The sequence below is a fragment of the Oreochromis niloticus genome, linkage group LG7 (assembly GCF_001858045.2).
Source record: "Oreochromis niloticus isolate F11D_XX linkage group LG7, O_niloticus_UMD_NMBU, whole genome shotgun sequence".
Lineage (NCBI taxonomy): Eukaryota > Metazoa > Chordata > Actinopteri > Cichliformes > Cichlidae > Oreochromis > Oreochromis niloticus.
Window position 1 is genome coordinate 8,614,179 of NC_031972.2, and position 15,859 is coordinate 8,630,037.

Consider the following 15,859-nt stretch of genomic DNA (forward strand, 5'->3'; position numbering starts at 1 on the left):
TGTCGAATGTGCTGCTCTCAATATCGAAAAGCATATGGTGCTGGTGGTGGACATGCTAAAACTGGTATTGTATGGCAAATGCCAACTGGATTCCTCCCCACTAGAGGATGTCAAGCCCTTAGGCTATCCTCATGAAGTCTATTTTTGATTTTCCGGTCATAGACATTCACACCAATGCCCTGTGGGAGATCTTTTTGTAGGGATCTGGCAATGCTCATACTGTTCCTTCTTGTACAAAGGAACACATACCAGTTATAATTGGGTAAGGAACTTGTACTCCCCAGCTCTCCTAAAGTAATTGCCTTTCTCCTTCATGCTCTTGAGAATAAGCTGAGAAACACTGCAAACCTTTGCAAATGGCACATATGAACGGGCCATCCTAGAGGAACTGGACTACCTGTGCAACGTTTTTTAAGGTCTAAGTATCACCTGGATATAAAGTATATATATAGTGTCACAACTAATACTATATTAGTTGTGACACTGTATTAGTTGTGACAACTAATACCATATTAGTTGTGACAGTCAGGAAAGATGAGGATGGAAAAAATGTCAGTGTCCTCCACCTGGAAAACCATTGCCGTTTTGGGGCTTGTCTCATTCTTGCCCCTCTTTTGTGTGCCCATTGTTCTTTTCACCAACATCAACCAGCTGAAATTGATTAACAACCTTTCTGATATTTAACTGCCCGTATCAGTATCCCAGAAGTTTAATTGACTTGATACTATACTTTAAAAGTGTTCCTTCAATTTATTTAATGTATTTGATCCCCAAGCAAACCATGATTTAAAAACATATTTTTTGAGCAGTATATAAAGAAATGAGAGTTTGCTCAAGCACAGTACTGTGTGGTTCCCAAAAATGGGCCTTGGATTTGATGACCTACCTGTGGTAGCTGAGGGGATTGTCTCCCAATCAGGGTCCACTTCCCATCTCGGATTCTGTAGCCACTGACCACTTTACCTGTGAAAAACAGACTAATTCATACTAACACTCATACTGATAAAAAAAATTATCTGAAAAAGATAGAAACTTCTTTGTTTTTTCTCACCAAGGCGGTGTGTGTGGGTCCTGAAGGCAAATGGGTAGATTGGATATGAAGTATAATCGCATGCGACATCTGCATCTGTAACTAACACAGGAAAGCAAAGCAAGTCAGGACAGGCATCACTTTTCACTTTTCTTCTGACTTATCCATTCATGCATTCTATCAAGCATTTGTGAGCAGACTGAAACAGCTGGCTTTACTTTTAATTATTTATTCAATTTGTCTTGATGCATGCTCAATCATCCAGGTAAGTAAATTCCAAAAGGTTGATTCTGTTCATCTGGACATAGCATATTCAAAGGGAAAAACGTTTCGTCACTCATCCAAGTGACCTCTTTAGTTTCAGCTGACTGCAGGTTTCCCCAACCTTATAAACAGTATATTGCACAATAACTGAAACCAGGCCACTAAATAAACAATGGGCTGTGAAAGTTCTCATGACCATTTGATCAACAACAACTGATCATAGACCACAGATCAAAGGCCATGAGTACCATTCACAGAGAGTTAGGGAATGGCTGCAATCACAGAAAAAAATGTGCAATGTACTGTTTATAAGGTCGGGAAAACCTGCAGTCAGCTGAGGCTGAAGAAGTCACTTGGATGAGTGACGAAACATTTCTCTCATTAAAAAACGCTACATCCAGATGAACAAAATCAACCTATTCAATTTGTTACTTACAAATAAAGAAGCTATCCAAGTTAGTTTTGTTATATGACAAAGTACATAAACCCGTAAAAGTGACTTTGTCACACACAAACACATGATTTACTGCAGGTTGGACTGTGCTGTGTCAAAAGACTTATAACATACCTCTTTTTCCTGGAAGGATAACTGTGTCCACAGACATGAGCAAATATATGCCAGCAATGAATGGCTGCCTTTTTAGAAGTCCAACAGAAGAACAAAAACAAAAAAAAAGTTAGTGGATTGGAAGGAAATGTTTATTTTCAGGTTATTGATGTTTATATTCTTTGATGTTCTCAACCAGAAGCAGTCTTAAAGAAACAACTGTTAAAACGTCTTCTAATTTATTTTGTTTCATCATTAACTGAAAAGTTCATTTATTTAACTCATTACTTACGGCCTAGAAGTCATTCTTAAAGTAAGTCCTGAGCAATCTTTATGGTGATCTGCAACAAGCAAATAAGAGGGGACTATGATATTTATACAGTTAAGCTGACACTAACATAAATGATCAGAGCCCGACCAATGTAGATTTTGGAGAAGATACTGATATTTGGTGTTTTAAAAATCTGATCTTCTAATGTATCGGACAATTTCTTTTTCTTTCCAACACAAAACATAAACAAACATTCATTATGTGAAGTTCTTTATTTACTCATTCATGCGCTGCACTACTCTGCTCATATCAGCTGCTGTGTTTCAAACTGCTGGCATTTCAAACACAGGTGTTGCAACTGGCAAATTGCAGTGCACCATCTGGTGGACAAATATGCAAAATCAACACTCATAACATGGTTGGGGGATATTTCACCCATCTTTTCTTTACTTTATACATTTTTATTTATTGGTTGCTATAAATGTTGATACAGAGGGATCAATAAATAGCTAATATTAATAATATCAATGGGACGATATTATTAATATTAATAATGAATAATATTGGCCCATTGAAGTCAACGAACAAGGGACACAGAACAGCAGTTTTCTTGGCTTGCTTGATTAGCTCAAATTGATCAGCCCAGGCTAGAAGGCCAGAGGCTATTAGGTGAAGGCCAGTGTTCAAGAAAGTTGACACATTTTTACCAAGTTTAGGTGGTACCTAAGTTAGATACAACTTGTGTGATATAGAGAAGATGGACTGTAGTTTGTAATAACTCCTTTAGCAAGTTAGCAAGGAAAGCCTTCATAAAGAAGAGAAGGTGTCAAATCCAGTTTAATAAAACTGGCAAGTGGAAGCTCAGCTAAAACTTTAAGAATAGCATCTCTGAGAAATCACTTGGTTGACCGAATGCACATCATTTAACCAACAGTTTTGCTTTGTCTCTTGTAGATATAAACACTTTATAAACTATATATTTTAATACTTTTTTAAAATCTGTTTTTCCAAGATCTTAACAGCTGCTTTTTTCCCAAAAGATATGTGGTCCTCTCAGGACAGATTTTATACAATCTGATGCATTTACTGTAAATTAAACAAAGTATGAAATGTTTAAGCTCAGTCCTAAACATGTTGAGGAGAAATGTTAATCCATGAGGAACATTTTTGTGCAGAATAATATTTTTAGTTGTGATAATTTATGTACAATTTGCCAGTAATGAAGTGTTATGTGTAGTGAAGTCTTTCCTTGCTTCCTTTGCTAAAGGAATGGTTCTAAAAAAAAAATCCTGCACCTACTGTCATTGCCCACTACTGATAAATCATTTTGGGTAATATAGTAGATATTCATTTAACTATAGTTCTTTATAGTTCTTCAGACAGGAAGGCGTGCAGAAAGGTAAAGGCATCCATGTAGAGTGAAGCTGAAGCAGGCCGTCAGCAGACAGGCAGCACAAAACAGTGTTTTGTGCACCTACTTCCCATTTCCTAGCAAAATATTAAGAAATCACTGGTGACTCAAGACTTTTGAACAATACTGTATTTAGGTTTGAGAGATTCACTACAAAGTTCAATGCAGAGAACCTACAACTGTGTGTTTGGTTGAAAAACAACAGAAAACTAATGTTATAAATATCAGAAATAATATATACTTGCTACACTAGAAGAAGTCATTGCACTTGATATAAAAGATTGCAACATTTTATTTCAGTGGTGAATGGTCTTAGTGTAGTATTTAAAATTACTTTTCAAACTCTTTGGATCTTTCCAGTTTTTTACTGAATTACTGCTGCTTTAATTTGAGCTGCTTAATTTGAGCACATAATTTTTTTTTTATTATATTATATTTATGTTTCAAAAGGACTAACCTTTGAAAGCACTAATATCTCCGTAATGAATCTGCAGTACAAAGTAGGACATTCCTGAACTTCTTCCAACTTTGAAGCCAACATCTGATAAAATACAGAGAATAGTGGTTAACAATGGACATAAGACATCATGAATATAAACAGTAAAAGAAGAAGAGGGGAAAAAAAATGAGTAGCATACATTACATAACAATATACATAAAACCTACAGATTCTTCTTTTAACATAAATGTCAAAAAATAAAACTCCACCCTATTTTAATGCAGCAGTTCAATACAGAAAAAGTCATATTTATTAACTAATCTAAGTAATTGTTAACCAACCCTGTGAGCGACGTACCTTTAGGTAATTTGGTAGGTGGTGCATTTCGAGCCCAGGCATACATAATTGCTGGTTCATCCTCACAAGTGCCTTGCACACTGCCACAGTCCCTTATTGTAGAAACAGCATAATAAGCACCACTTTCTCTTTATGAATGACCACAAAACAGTGAATCCCAAAGGCAGTTACAGAACAAAACAAACAACTATCTCCAGTTTAGCCATTTGCTGTGGAGCAAGCATATAGAGGCATTTACATAACGAAAGACAAACGCACAAGCAAATAATATTACAAATATTACAGTACATGAGTATTTGTCATTAAGAACTCAATAGCAAGACTAAGTCAAGGACAGGTTGACCATTTGTCATTGAGCAATTCTATTGCCAAATTACAGTTGTACAGCATCAAATCAAAAGAACCATGTTGCATCAGCTGCACCCTTTCGGAGTCGCCACAGTGGGTGACCAGGCTCCATCTCATCATGGCATATTTCTAGCATCCCCCTGCCACACCAACCTTCTACATATCCTCCTTCATCTCCAAAAGTTGATTCTGTTCATTTGGACGTAGCGTTTTGTGGGAGAAACGTTTCGTCACTCTGAAGAAGTCACTTGGATGAGTGATGAAACGTTTCTCCCACAAAACGCTACGTCCAGATGAACAGAATCAACTTTTGGAGATTTACTTACCTGGATGATTGAGCATGCATCAAGATATCCTCCTTCGTACATCCATTCAAAACTTCTCTGTGTTCTTCTGCTTTTTCTTCTGCTTATCAGATTGATATTCATGTAACATATTCAAGAATTTTTGTCCAGTATATCCACCATCTCTTTACTGCACACATCCAAAATAGTTAAGCTTTGCCTCTCTCTCTTTGGATCTTGCAGCATCTGCTTGCAGTCAGCATACATTATGTATTCAGTGTAGCCATAAGGTAAAGGTACAGTGACATTAGGAAATACATAGTGCAAAAGAAAATTGTCCAATAAAATTTGTACGTTTTTTAGTTTGTGAATACACGTTGCTTTTCATACAGTGGCTTGCAAAAGTATTTGGCCCCCTTGAACTTTTCCACATTTTGTCACATTACAGCCACAAACATGAATCAACTTTATTGGAATTCCACGCGAAAGACCAATACAAAGTGGTGTACACGTGAGAAGTGGAACTAAAATCATACATGATTCCAAACATTTTTTTACAAATAAATAACTGAAAAGTGGGGTGTGCGTAATTATTCAGCCCCCTTTGGTGTCTGACTGCACTCAGACCCTTTGGTTTGACATTGCCTGATGAGTGCTAATGACTAAATAGAGTGCACCTGTGTGTAATATAATGTCAGTACAAATACAGCTGCTCTGTAACGCCCTCAGAGGTTGTCTAAGAGAATATTGGGAGCAACAACACCATGAAGTCCAACGAACACACCAGACAGGTCAGGGATAAAGTTACTGAAAAATTTAAAGCAGGCTTAGGCTGCGAAAAGATTTCCCAAGCCTTGAACATCCCACGGAGCACTGTTCAAGCGATCATTCAGAAATGGAAGGAGTATGGCACAACTGTAAATAGGGATGGGTATTGATAAGATTTTCACGATTCTGATTCCATTTTCGATTCTGTTTAACGATTCGATTCTTTATCGATTCTCTTATCGATTCTCTTATCGATTCTTATTTTTTTTAAAAGAGAACACTAAGGTCGATTAGCTTAGAACTTTGTTTTATATCTTCTCTTTGAACAAGATAGAAATTTAGGAGTAACATGGCCTTAAGAACACAACAGTGAGATCTTAAGAGATCCACAGCCTACGGCTCTTGAATGGGGTGTCACAGGGTCCCCAGGAAAAAAAATTGTAAATGTAAAATAATAAAATAAATATTCTTCTGTAGCATTAACAAAGTATAACATAAATTATTCTGTGGCAATTACACAAGAATATCCAGTGCACAAAAATACCTGCCTACAATTAAACACATTCACTTACTGAAAATTGGGGGCATCTGCTGTGGCAAATGGGTGCAAGCCTTTGACCACAAACTTAGTCACTGCTCGGTGACATTCGTCTATCCTGGCCTGAAAGGAGACGCTACCGGTAGACTGCAGCGAGAACTGCCAGCCAGACTCTGTCTGTCTCTCTCATCATGGTCACCTAAATGCAACGCACAGTAATGGTAGGTTTTGTAATAAGGCAGATCGCACTAACTAAACCTGCCGTATTAACGGGAGAGGACGTGCAAACGTTACCGCTGCTGCTGGGTTGAGATTCACGAGTCCGGAGCGGAATTAAAAATACGACATTCATTAAAGGTTATCGTGTGTTTTGTGAGCAAATGCTTTTGCATATTCGTAGTGTTTCCTCCTTTAAATGAAATATCTACTTTGCAAGTATTGCATGTTGCCCTGTTGTCATCCGTTCTCGTAAAGTATAACCAAGCCGCTTAGGCGCCCTGCCAGATAGATGACGCTCCGCAACGTGGTGACGTCTTTCGGGGCGACTGGAATTGATAAGGGAATCGTTTGCAAAAATGGCAAACAATTCCAAGGAATTGAAACAGTGGGAACAGGTTCTCAACAAGAACCGGGTTTCGATACCCATCCCTAACTGTAAACCTACCAAGACAAGGCCGTCCACCTAAACTCACAGGCCGAACAAGGAGAGCGCTGATCAGAAATGCAGCCAAGAGGCCCATGGTGACTCTGGACGAGCTGCAGAGATCTACAGCTCAGGTGGGGGAATCTGTCCATAGGACAACTATTAGTCGTGCACAGCACAAAGTTGGCCTTTATGGAAGAGTGGCAAGAAGAAAGCCATTGTTAACAGAAAACCATAAGAAGTCCCATTTGCAGTTTGCCACAAGCCATGTGGGGGACACAGCAAACATGTGGAAGACGGTGCTCTGGTCAGATGAAACCAAAATGGAATTTTTTGGCCAAAATGCAAAACGCTATGTGTGGCGGAAAACTAACTCTGCACATCACTCTGAACACACCATCCCCACTGTCAAATATGGTGGTGGCAGCATCATGCTCTGGGGGTGCTTCTCTTCAGCATGGACAGGTAAGCTGGTCAGAGTTGATGGGAAGATGGATGGAGCCAAATACAGGGCAATCTTGGAAGAAAACCTCTTGGAGTCTGCAAAAGACTTGAGACTGGGGCGGAGGTTCACCTTCCAGCAGGACAACGACCCTAAACATAAAGCCAGGGCAACAATGGAATGGTTTAAAACAAAACATATCCATGTGTTAGAATGGCCCAGTCAAAGTCCAGATCTAAATCCAATCGAGAATCTGTGGCAAGATCTAAAAACTGCTGTTCACAAACGCTGTCCATCTAATCTGACTGAGCTGGAGCTGTTTTGCAAAGAAGAATGGGCAAGGATTTCAGTCTCTAGATGTGCAAAGCTGGTAGAGACATACCCTAAAAGACTGGCAGCTGTAATTGCAGCAAAAGGTGGTTCTACAAAGTATTGACTCAGGGGGCTGAATAATTACGCACACCCCACTTTTCAGTTATTTATTTGTAAAAAATGTTTGGAATCATGTATGATTTTCGTTCCACTTCTCACGTATACACCACTTTGTATTGGTCTTTCACGTGGAATTCCAATAAAATTGATTCATGTTTGTGGCTGTAATGTGACAAAATGTGGAAAAGTTCATACTTTTGCAAGCCACTGGGGACAGTGATATGTTATGATAGTTATGGTATGTCACTACCAGGATGAAACTGCATTGTCAGAATTAGGAACAAGGTTTAGTTTAGCTATTTGAAAAAATATTCAAGCCAAGGACTCAATTGATCTACGGCTCTTTTTATTAGAGCACATGTCATAAAGATAAGAAAATGTTATCAATCTGTCAAAAACTTACTTAAAATGAAAACATTATTTTCTTAGTTTTTTAAGGCAAAGTCTGGACACAGAGTGAAGTCTAGTTTTTATACCCAAATTTGAGCCAGCACACAGGATTTCTCTGAGAATAACTATAATTTGGCATCATACAGGGAGTGCAGAATTATTAGGCAAGTTGTATTTTTGAGGAATAATTTTATTATTGAACAACAACCATGTTCTCAATGAACCCAAAAAACTCATTAATATCAAAGCTGAATGTTTTTGGAAGTAGTTTTTAGTTTGTTTTTAGTTTTAGCTATTTTAGGGGGATATCTGTATGTGCAGGTGACTATCACTGTACATAATTATTAGGCAACTTAACAAAAAACAAATATATACCCATTTCAATTATTTATTTTTACCAGTGAAACCAATATAACATCTCCACATTCACAAATATACATTTCTGACATTCAAAAACAAAACAAAAACAAATCAGCGACCAATATAGCCACCTTTCTTTGCAAGGACACTCAAAAGCCTGCCATCCATGGATTCTGTCAGTGTTTTGATCTGTTCACCATCAACATTGCGTGCAGCAGCAACCACAGCCTCCCAGACACTGTTCAGAGAGGTGTACTGTTTTCCCTCCTTGTAAATCTCACATTTGATGATGGACCACAGGTTCTCAATGGGGTTCAGATCAGGTGAACAAGGAGGCCATGTCATTAGTTTTTCTTCTTTTATACCCTTTCTTGCCAGCCACGCTGTGGAGTACTTGGACGCGTGTGATGGAGCATTGTCCTGCATGAAAATCACGTTTTTCTTGAAGGATGCAGACTTCTTCCTGTACCACTGCTTGAAGAAGGTGTCTTCCAGAAACTGGCAGTAGTTCTGGGAGTTGAGCTTGACTCCATCCTCAACCTGAAAAGGCCCCACAAGCTCATCTTTGATGATACCAGCCCAAACCAGTACTCCACCTCCACCTTGCTGGCGTCTGAGTCGGACTGGAGCTCTCTACCCTTTACCAATCCAGCCACGGGCCCATCCATCTGGCCCATCAAGACTCACTCTCATTTCATCAGTCCATAAAACCTTAGAAAAATCAGTCTTGAGATATTTCTTGGCCCAGTCTTGACATTTCAGCTTGTGTGTCTTGTTCAGTGGTGGTCGTCTTTCAGCCTTTCTTACCTTGGCCATGTCTCTGAGTATTGCACACCTTGTGCTTTTGGGCACTCCAGTGATGTTGCAGCTCTGAAATATGGCCAAACTGGTGGCAAGTGGCATCTTGGCAGCTGCACGCTTGACTTTTCTCAGTTCATGGGCAGTTATTTTGCGCCTTGGTTTGTCCACACGCTTCTTGCGACCCTGTTGACTATTTTGAATGAAACGCTTGATTGTTCGGTGATCACGCTTCAGAAGCTTTGCAATTTTAAGACTGCTGCATCCCTCTGCAAGATATCTCACTATTTTTGACTTTTCTGAGCCTGTCAAGTCCTTTTTTTGACCCATTTTGCCAAAGGAAAGGAAGTTGCCTAATAATTATGCACACCTGATATAGGGTGTTGATGTCATTAGACCACACCCCTTCTCATTACAGAGATGCACATCACCTAATATGCTTAATTAGTAGTAGGCTTTCGAGCCTATACAGCTTGGAGTAAGACAACATGCATTAAGAGGATGATGTGGACAAAATACTCATTTGCCTAATAATTCTGCACTCCCTGTATGATAATGTGCTTTACTACTTTTTCTTGCTATTTTTGGAAATAGTAACATTTGAAAATTCATGGATAACAACAATAATTACAGTTTATCACTAAAAATATAATTTTTGTTATAGAGCTTGTGCACACAGGTTCTTAATAGATGCACCTAGGGTATAAATTTTTTTAAAAAAAGTGTGCATATGAGACAAATATGTAAGACAGCTTTCTTCCATTTGTACAACATCTCCAAAATTAGGAATCTCACATTAATGCAGAAAAACCTAATCACTGCTAAAGGGTTTCTCACAGTACTGTTTACAATTCTGTGGAAACTAGGAAGCCTGAACCAGAAGCGGTAACCCGTAGCAACAGTTGTCACCACTCACAGAGAGGGGTGCAAGCGTGCTACCGAGGAAGGGCTGAGCTGCCAGTTGACATGCAACACTGTAGGTGAGGCATTGTCACTGTGTCTGCAGGGAAAGGCATCACCTGCCTAACCTGGCTCATTTGGCCTGCAGGCTGAGGATTTACAATTATTTGAGAAGAATACTCATTTTTTATTGATTGTAACATTTGAACATTGTTGGAGCCACCTTCTTGGTGAACAGCAATGAAATACAATAATGAAAACAAACGACATGGTACCTTGAACATCTAACACGCTAACTGGGAGTTATACCTGAGACAGTAAAAAAAAAAATACTTTTGTGTGTGCAGAGAGAGAGAGAGAGTTTTTGTGCTTGAGAGACTTCTGGGACTGACAACCTGAATAGAGCTTAAGTGGGGCCTCTTGGGTGGAAACATATCAGGTAAAGTAGCGTATCCCTGCCAGTGGAGCCCCTTTTCCACAGTTTTAGGGACTGAGGCTTCCTCCTTCTGAGGGTCACGTGCCTCTAGGTGCCCAAAGGGGGACACAGAAATCACTCCCTTGCTGGTGGTGCACATACAGCTAGAGGGGGTACTACTCTCTTGCCAATGGGCAGAGAAATGGCACGTCCTTGAGAGCTAGGTGCAAGCTTGGGCTTCATATTACATTTGAAGATGATGCCTGTTTGAGTCATTTTTTTATGTTGCATTTACATTTCCACTGTCAGTGGTTGGTGGGTAACTAAAATAAAAAGCTATTATTGGTGCACTAAACAAAACTAGATTTGATCTGTGCTGATGTTCACAGCTAGCCATTATGGTTAGGTATTTAAATAAGAATATAGTCTAAGATTACAGTTTTTCCATTACAATTGAGTACCACCTAATATAATTAGTCAACATTAGAGCAACGTAACTGAGCATTCCATGATATTATTAGTATTCTACACAAACGCACCAACAAAGGGGGACCTCGAGGCAACAATATACTTGCTGCTCTGTCTGTGGCTTTTCAGCAGACTCAGGGACCACAGCAGGGGGGTTTTGTAGCCATTTCCCTCGGGTATCTGTTGCTGGGTTTCAAAACTGGTGGTTTTGATTTTTTGTGAATGAGATGCTCTCATGACTCATCAACCGACGGCACTGACCAGCCAATTGGTGGCATGCAGTCTGACGACGTCACATTTTAGTACCTGCTCCGATTACTTTAAAACCCCAGTTGAGCAGATAGTATTTCAGTACCTGGTACCTGGTACTATGACCTAATAGAAAACCCTGAAAAGCATGGAGAACCGTGGCAAATCTATCCGAGTAGGTAATAATGAAGAAGGGGCTTAACTTGCACTTCTTATGCAAGGTTTTTTTGTTCCTGGGTCCTGGCTTTTTTCCCCAACAACAAAAACAGTAATAAAATTAATTTAAAGTTGGGCATTACCAAAAGCTGTGGGTGGAGACAGGGGTCTGACAGCCAAACAGCAGCATGTGATGGACTGTGTCCATACTGGCAAGAGGTATGAAGTCCACTGAAGAGAAAAAACACTGGTTAAAATTTTCCACTTCAAATTGACAGTGAAGTTCACACATAACAAATCGCCTTTCAATGTACCAACAGCCTGATTCTTTGAAAATACATCAGACTGGTAAATTGGAGAAAGATCATCACCACCCTCTAATTAATTTAAAGCTAGGAATGACTTAAGTTCCCTGAAAAATGTTTCAAAATATGAAAATGTATCAAAAACTTTTTAGTGAAACTAATAAATTATTACATGCTGAAAATAAATTTACACAGGAGATATACAAAAGGTAATCATGGTGACACTATGTGATAGCAATGATGCCTTTAAAATTTCCATTTCAACTGTTGATATAAATTGAACTTTGTCATTATTACTTTGTATCCAGCTAATAGGTCAGCTAGAAACGTTTTGTTCTGTAATTGCCAATCACTGTAGGTTTTATAATATATAATAAATTAATAAAAGATAAAACTCACCAATATATGCATCTTGCCTAGTTGGAACTGGAAATGCCATGCAAAGGTAAGTGTCCGACTGAAATATTAAGGAAAACAATGACACTGAATGAGTGCTAAATGGAGAAAAGACACACACACACACACACACACACACACACACACACACACACACACACACGAGTGGTTTCAGCAGATCCCAGGAGGGATATCCAAGCTCTCCGTCCAGAAAAGCGCAGTCTAGGACTGCACACTGGGGTCTGTTGAAGCCACTCACCTAATTTGGGGGTCACTGCCCCACAGAGGTCACTGTGCTCATGGGGACCAATGTTGTCTTAACGCTCCACATCTTTCGAGCTCGAGCAGTATTTCTCGAGCTTCTTGTGTTACTTCTTCTTGATGTTGCTATCACTTTGTATCTATCACTACGGCCTTTTTCCTCTGCTTATCCACCACTACTATGTCCGGTTGGTTAGTCAACTACTAGTTTCTCCATCTGCATCTGGAAGTCTCACAAGATCTTAGTTTTGTCATTCTCACCATCTTTACTCAGCCATACTCAGCACAGATGTTCCTGTATGCCCTGCCTGGTAGCATCTTGCACCCTATATTTATATGCCAGATTGTTTCAGGGTCATCTTTGACCCTGCATCTGGGGATCCTGTCTGGTGTAGTGGACCCCATTCTCTATAGAGCTTGTTCCCATTGCTGCCAAGAATCATGCGTCTGTGCCATCTTTCAGTCCAACCTTGTCCAGACATTGGTAAGAATTTTCTATATCAGCCACCGTTCCTGTCTGTTGGTGGTGCATGCTGTGCAGGGCAGTTTCTGTTCTTCCTCAGGTTTCTGCTGCCTGGGGCATTCACTAAGCACACGATGAGTTGCAGCCATCTTCCTGATGTACTCATGCATTTTGTTTTTTCATCCTGGATAGTGATAGTGACTCTGACACTCACTATTCCTTGGCCTCCTTTCCGCTTAGTGTACAGTCTCAGGGTGCTGGACTTGGGGTGAAGCCTTTCAAGGCTTGATCAACCTCCATGGTTGCAAAACAGCTTTAAATTGTTAACCCATTTTGTGTTCCCTGAAAAGGTTTTTGGGTAACCTTACCTTTTTTTTGGTTTTGTTTTTTTGTTTGTTTTTTACCTGTGGCAGTTAACCTTTGTATCATTTTAAGCTATTTATTGGACTAGAACAACTTGAATTGCAGTAAATAACTAGAAAAATTGGGATGTTCTAAAAGTTTGACCAACTGTGTAAATTAAACCGAGTTGAATTTAACTGAATTCAAATCAATCCCAGTGAAAATCTGTGAGGTAAATTATAGACCAAAGGCCATGCCAGAAGACCATTACATCTGGAGGAACTTCTTTGAGATTGCCTAAATAAGAATGGGCTGGCATTGCTTATGAGATGAGACTTGCTAAAAACTTCAGCAAGTGCAGGCTAGTTTATCGAGGGTGGGAGGATAATTTGGACCCTGGTAGCTTGTGATTTTCCCATATAATTTTTTTCTGTGTTCAAAGTAAAATAAAGTAAGCATCCAAAATAAAACTATGATGTTTGGGAAAGCTGTGCAGGGACCTCTGCTCCTAGTTGCCACCTGGCACACAATGCACACAATCCCTACGGTGCCTCCTGTGGGTGGTGGGCTTGCAGGAGGATGGGTCCATGTCCCTTTTTTGGGCTGTTCCCGGATGGGCCCCATGGACCAAGGCTCAGCCAACAGATGCTCGGACTTGGGCACCCTCCCCGGGCCTGGCTCCAGGATGGGGCACCCTATCCCGGGCAGGGTGAACTGTTCCTTGATGTTCTACGCATACGGGTCTTCTAAATCCCTCTTTGTCTGGTCCCTCACCCAGGACCAATTTGCCATGGGAGACCCTACCAAGCGGCGAAAGCCCCCAGACAACATAGCCCTTGGGATCCCTGGGACACACAAACCCCTCCAGCACAATAAGGTACCGATTCGCGGAGAAGCTATTCTATTCCATTCTATTTTAATTCTAAGTCTCCTTCTTCAAAGGTGTCTTCCTTTACATGCATTATTGATCTTATACCCAAGTATTTCAAGGAATATTGTCGCAGTGGTATATATGTGCGCACTGGTTTCAGTGATACTGTTAATAGGGATGGTGCATAGCGCAGTGTTTACATTTGTATGCATCTCCTCTGATGAGACATTGTGAGTGAGTTGGGGCAGTTGTGCTCTTGGCTGGGTGACTACTTTGAGTCTGGCCACAATCTTCATCCTCAGCTCAGTAGATTCATCGCAGGAAGCTATGTATCATCTAGTATGCCTTAATCAGTATTTGAAAAAATAATAATAATAAAACCCTCTCACCCTGTGAGGGGGGTGATATGTTTCTCAAGCATGGGTGCTCTACCAGATGCCTGGGAGTTTGAGGCTTTGGCACAGTATCGTAGCTGTACTGGATAATGACCTTTGTTGTGCCTGAAATCTACTTGAGCCAATCTTCCAGTTTAGGGGTTAGAGCCCTCAATTCTTCTATTACTAAGGAACACTGTGGATTTTACCTTCCAGATCTGCTTCAGTTATTCATTCAACCCCTGGTACTTCTCCATTTTCTTGCGTTCCTTCTGGCTGATGTTGCTGTCCATTGGGACTACCACATGTATCACAACTGTGGTCTTCTGTTCCTTGTCAACCAACACTGTGTCTGGTTGGAGTCCAACCAGATCTGTCTGTCTGGAAGTCCTTCAGGACCTTAGCCCCATTATTCTCAACCACCTTTGGTGATGTATCCCATTAGGAATTGGTGGAAACTTCTAGTTCCTATATTCATCTCCAGCCATTTGGTTGTGCCTCTCAGTATGTGCAGTTTCAGGTTGCATCTTACATCCTGCTACTCTGCGATGGATAGTCCCTGGGGCAACTTTGTACAGTTTGCAGCTTGGGTCCTGTCTATGTTTGGAGGAGTAATGGTAAGGTTTTCAAATATAAGAACACTGTACCAGTGTCAAGCATGATGGTGGTAGCATGTTGCTGCAGCGTTTTCAAGAAAGGTGATCATGTATCCATCCAGAGTTGTGCCAGAAACTTGTTAATGGCTACCAAAAGCATTTGGTTAACGTACAACTTGTTTAAGGACACTGAATATTACTGGGGGTATATATAAATATATTTGAGCCTGCATGTATTATATGTGTGGACAAAGAAAAATAATTTTTAAAAAATCAAACTTGTGCACTAAATTCTTTTCTTTTAAAGTAATTAAATATATAAGCTATACAATCATTCTACTTTATTAAAAAGAACAGGTCAAATAACTAATTACAAGCCCAAATTACCATGGCATTCATCCCCTTGATAAGTGTACATAAACTTCTGAAACAAACAACTGATAGACACACACCAACATTGCCTGGAAACAGACTTACCCCAGTTGGGATAACACCAGGCATGCGGAGATCCACAGAGAAGTTGTATGGGTTTGCTATTATCTGCTGCTGATTGGTCCTGGACACACATTTACTGGGATTCAGTACATTTTCCTGAGACCTTCAGCAATACAGACACAATCAATTATTAATAACATGTTAATAACATGTTAGGTCAATTACACCAAAAATACATCAACACAAGAACCAGCATACCATATCATATACCATTCCATACATTTTTGTGTTTTTATAATTAAAGTT

At 39.9% G+C, this 15,859-nt stretch overlaps 1 protein-coding gene across 2 annotated transcripts in view; it reads right to left on the reverse strand.

Annotated features, from left to right (window-relative positions):
- Positions 1-15,859, reverse strand: part of pam (peptidylglycine alpha-amidating monooxygenase) — a 49,614-nt gene that overhangs the window by 21,644 nt on the left and 12,111 nt on the right. Inside the window, exons 4-12 of one of the 2 annotated variants that reach the window (XM_019360967.2) lie at positions 15,596-15,674; positions 12,215-12,272; positions 11,654-11,741; positions 4,320-4,411; positions 3,981-4,064; positions 2,134-2,182; positions 1,863-1,930; positions 1,052-1,132; positions 887-963 (exon numbers count right to left, since the gene is read on the reverse strand). In XM_019360967.2, the coding sequence (XP_019216512.1) occupies positions 887-963; positions 1,052-1,132; positions 1,863-1,930; positions 2,134-2,182; positions 3,981-4,064; positions 4,320-4,411; positions 11,654-11,741; positions 12,215-12,272; positions 15,596-15,674 (676 nt within the window). Of the gene's footprint in view, positions 1-886; positions 964-1,051; positions 1,133-1,862; positions 1,931-2,133; positions 2,183-3,980; positions 4,065-4,319; positions 4,412-11,653; positions 11,742-12,214; positions 12,273-15,595; positions 15,717-15,859 lie in introns of both variants that reach the window. The other variant, XM_013267791.3, reaches the window with a different exon arrangement.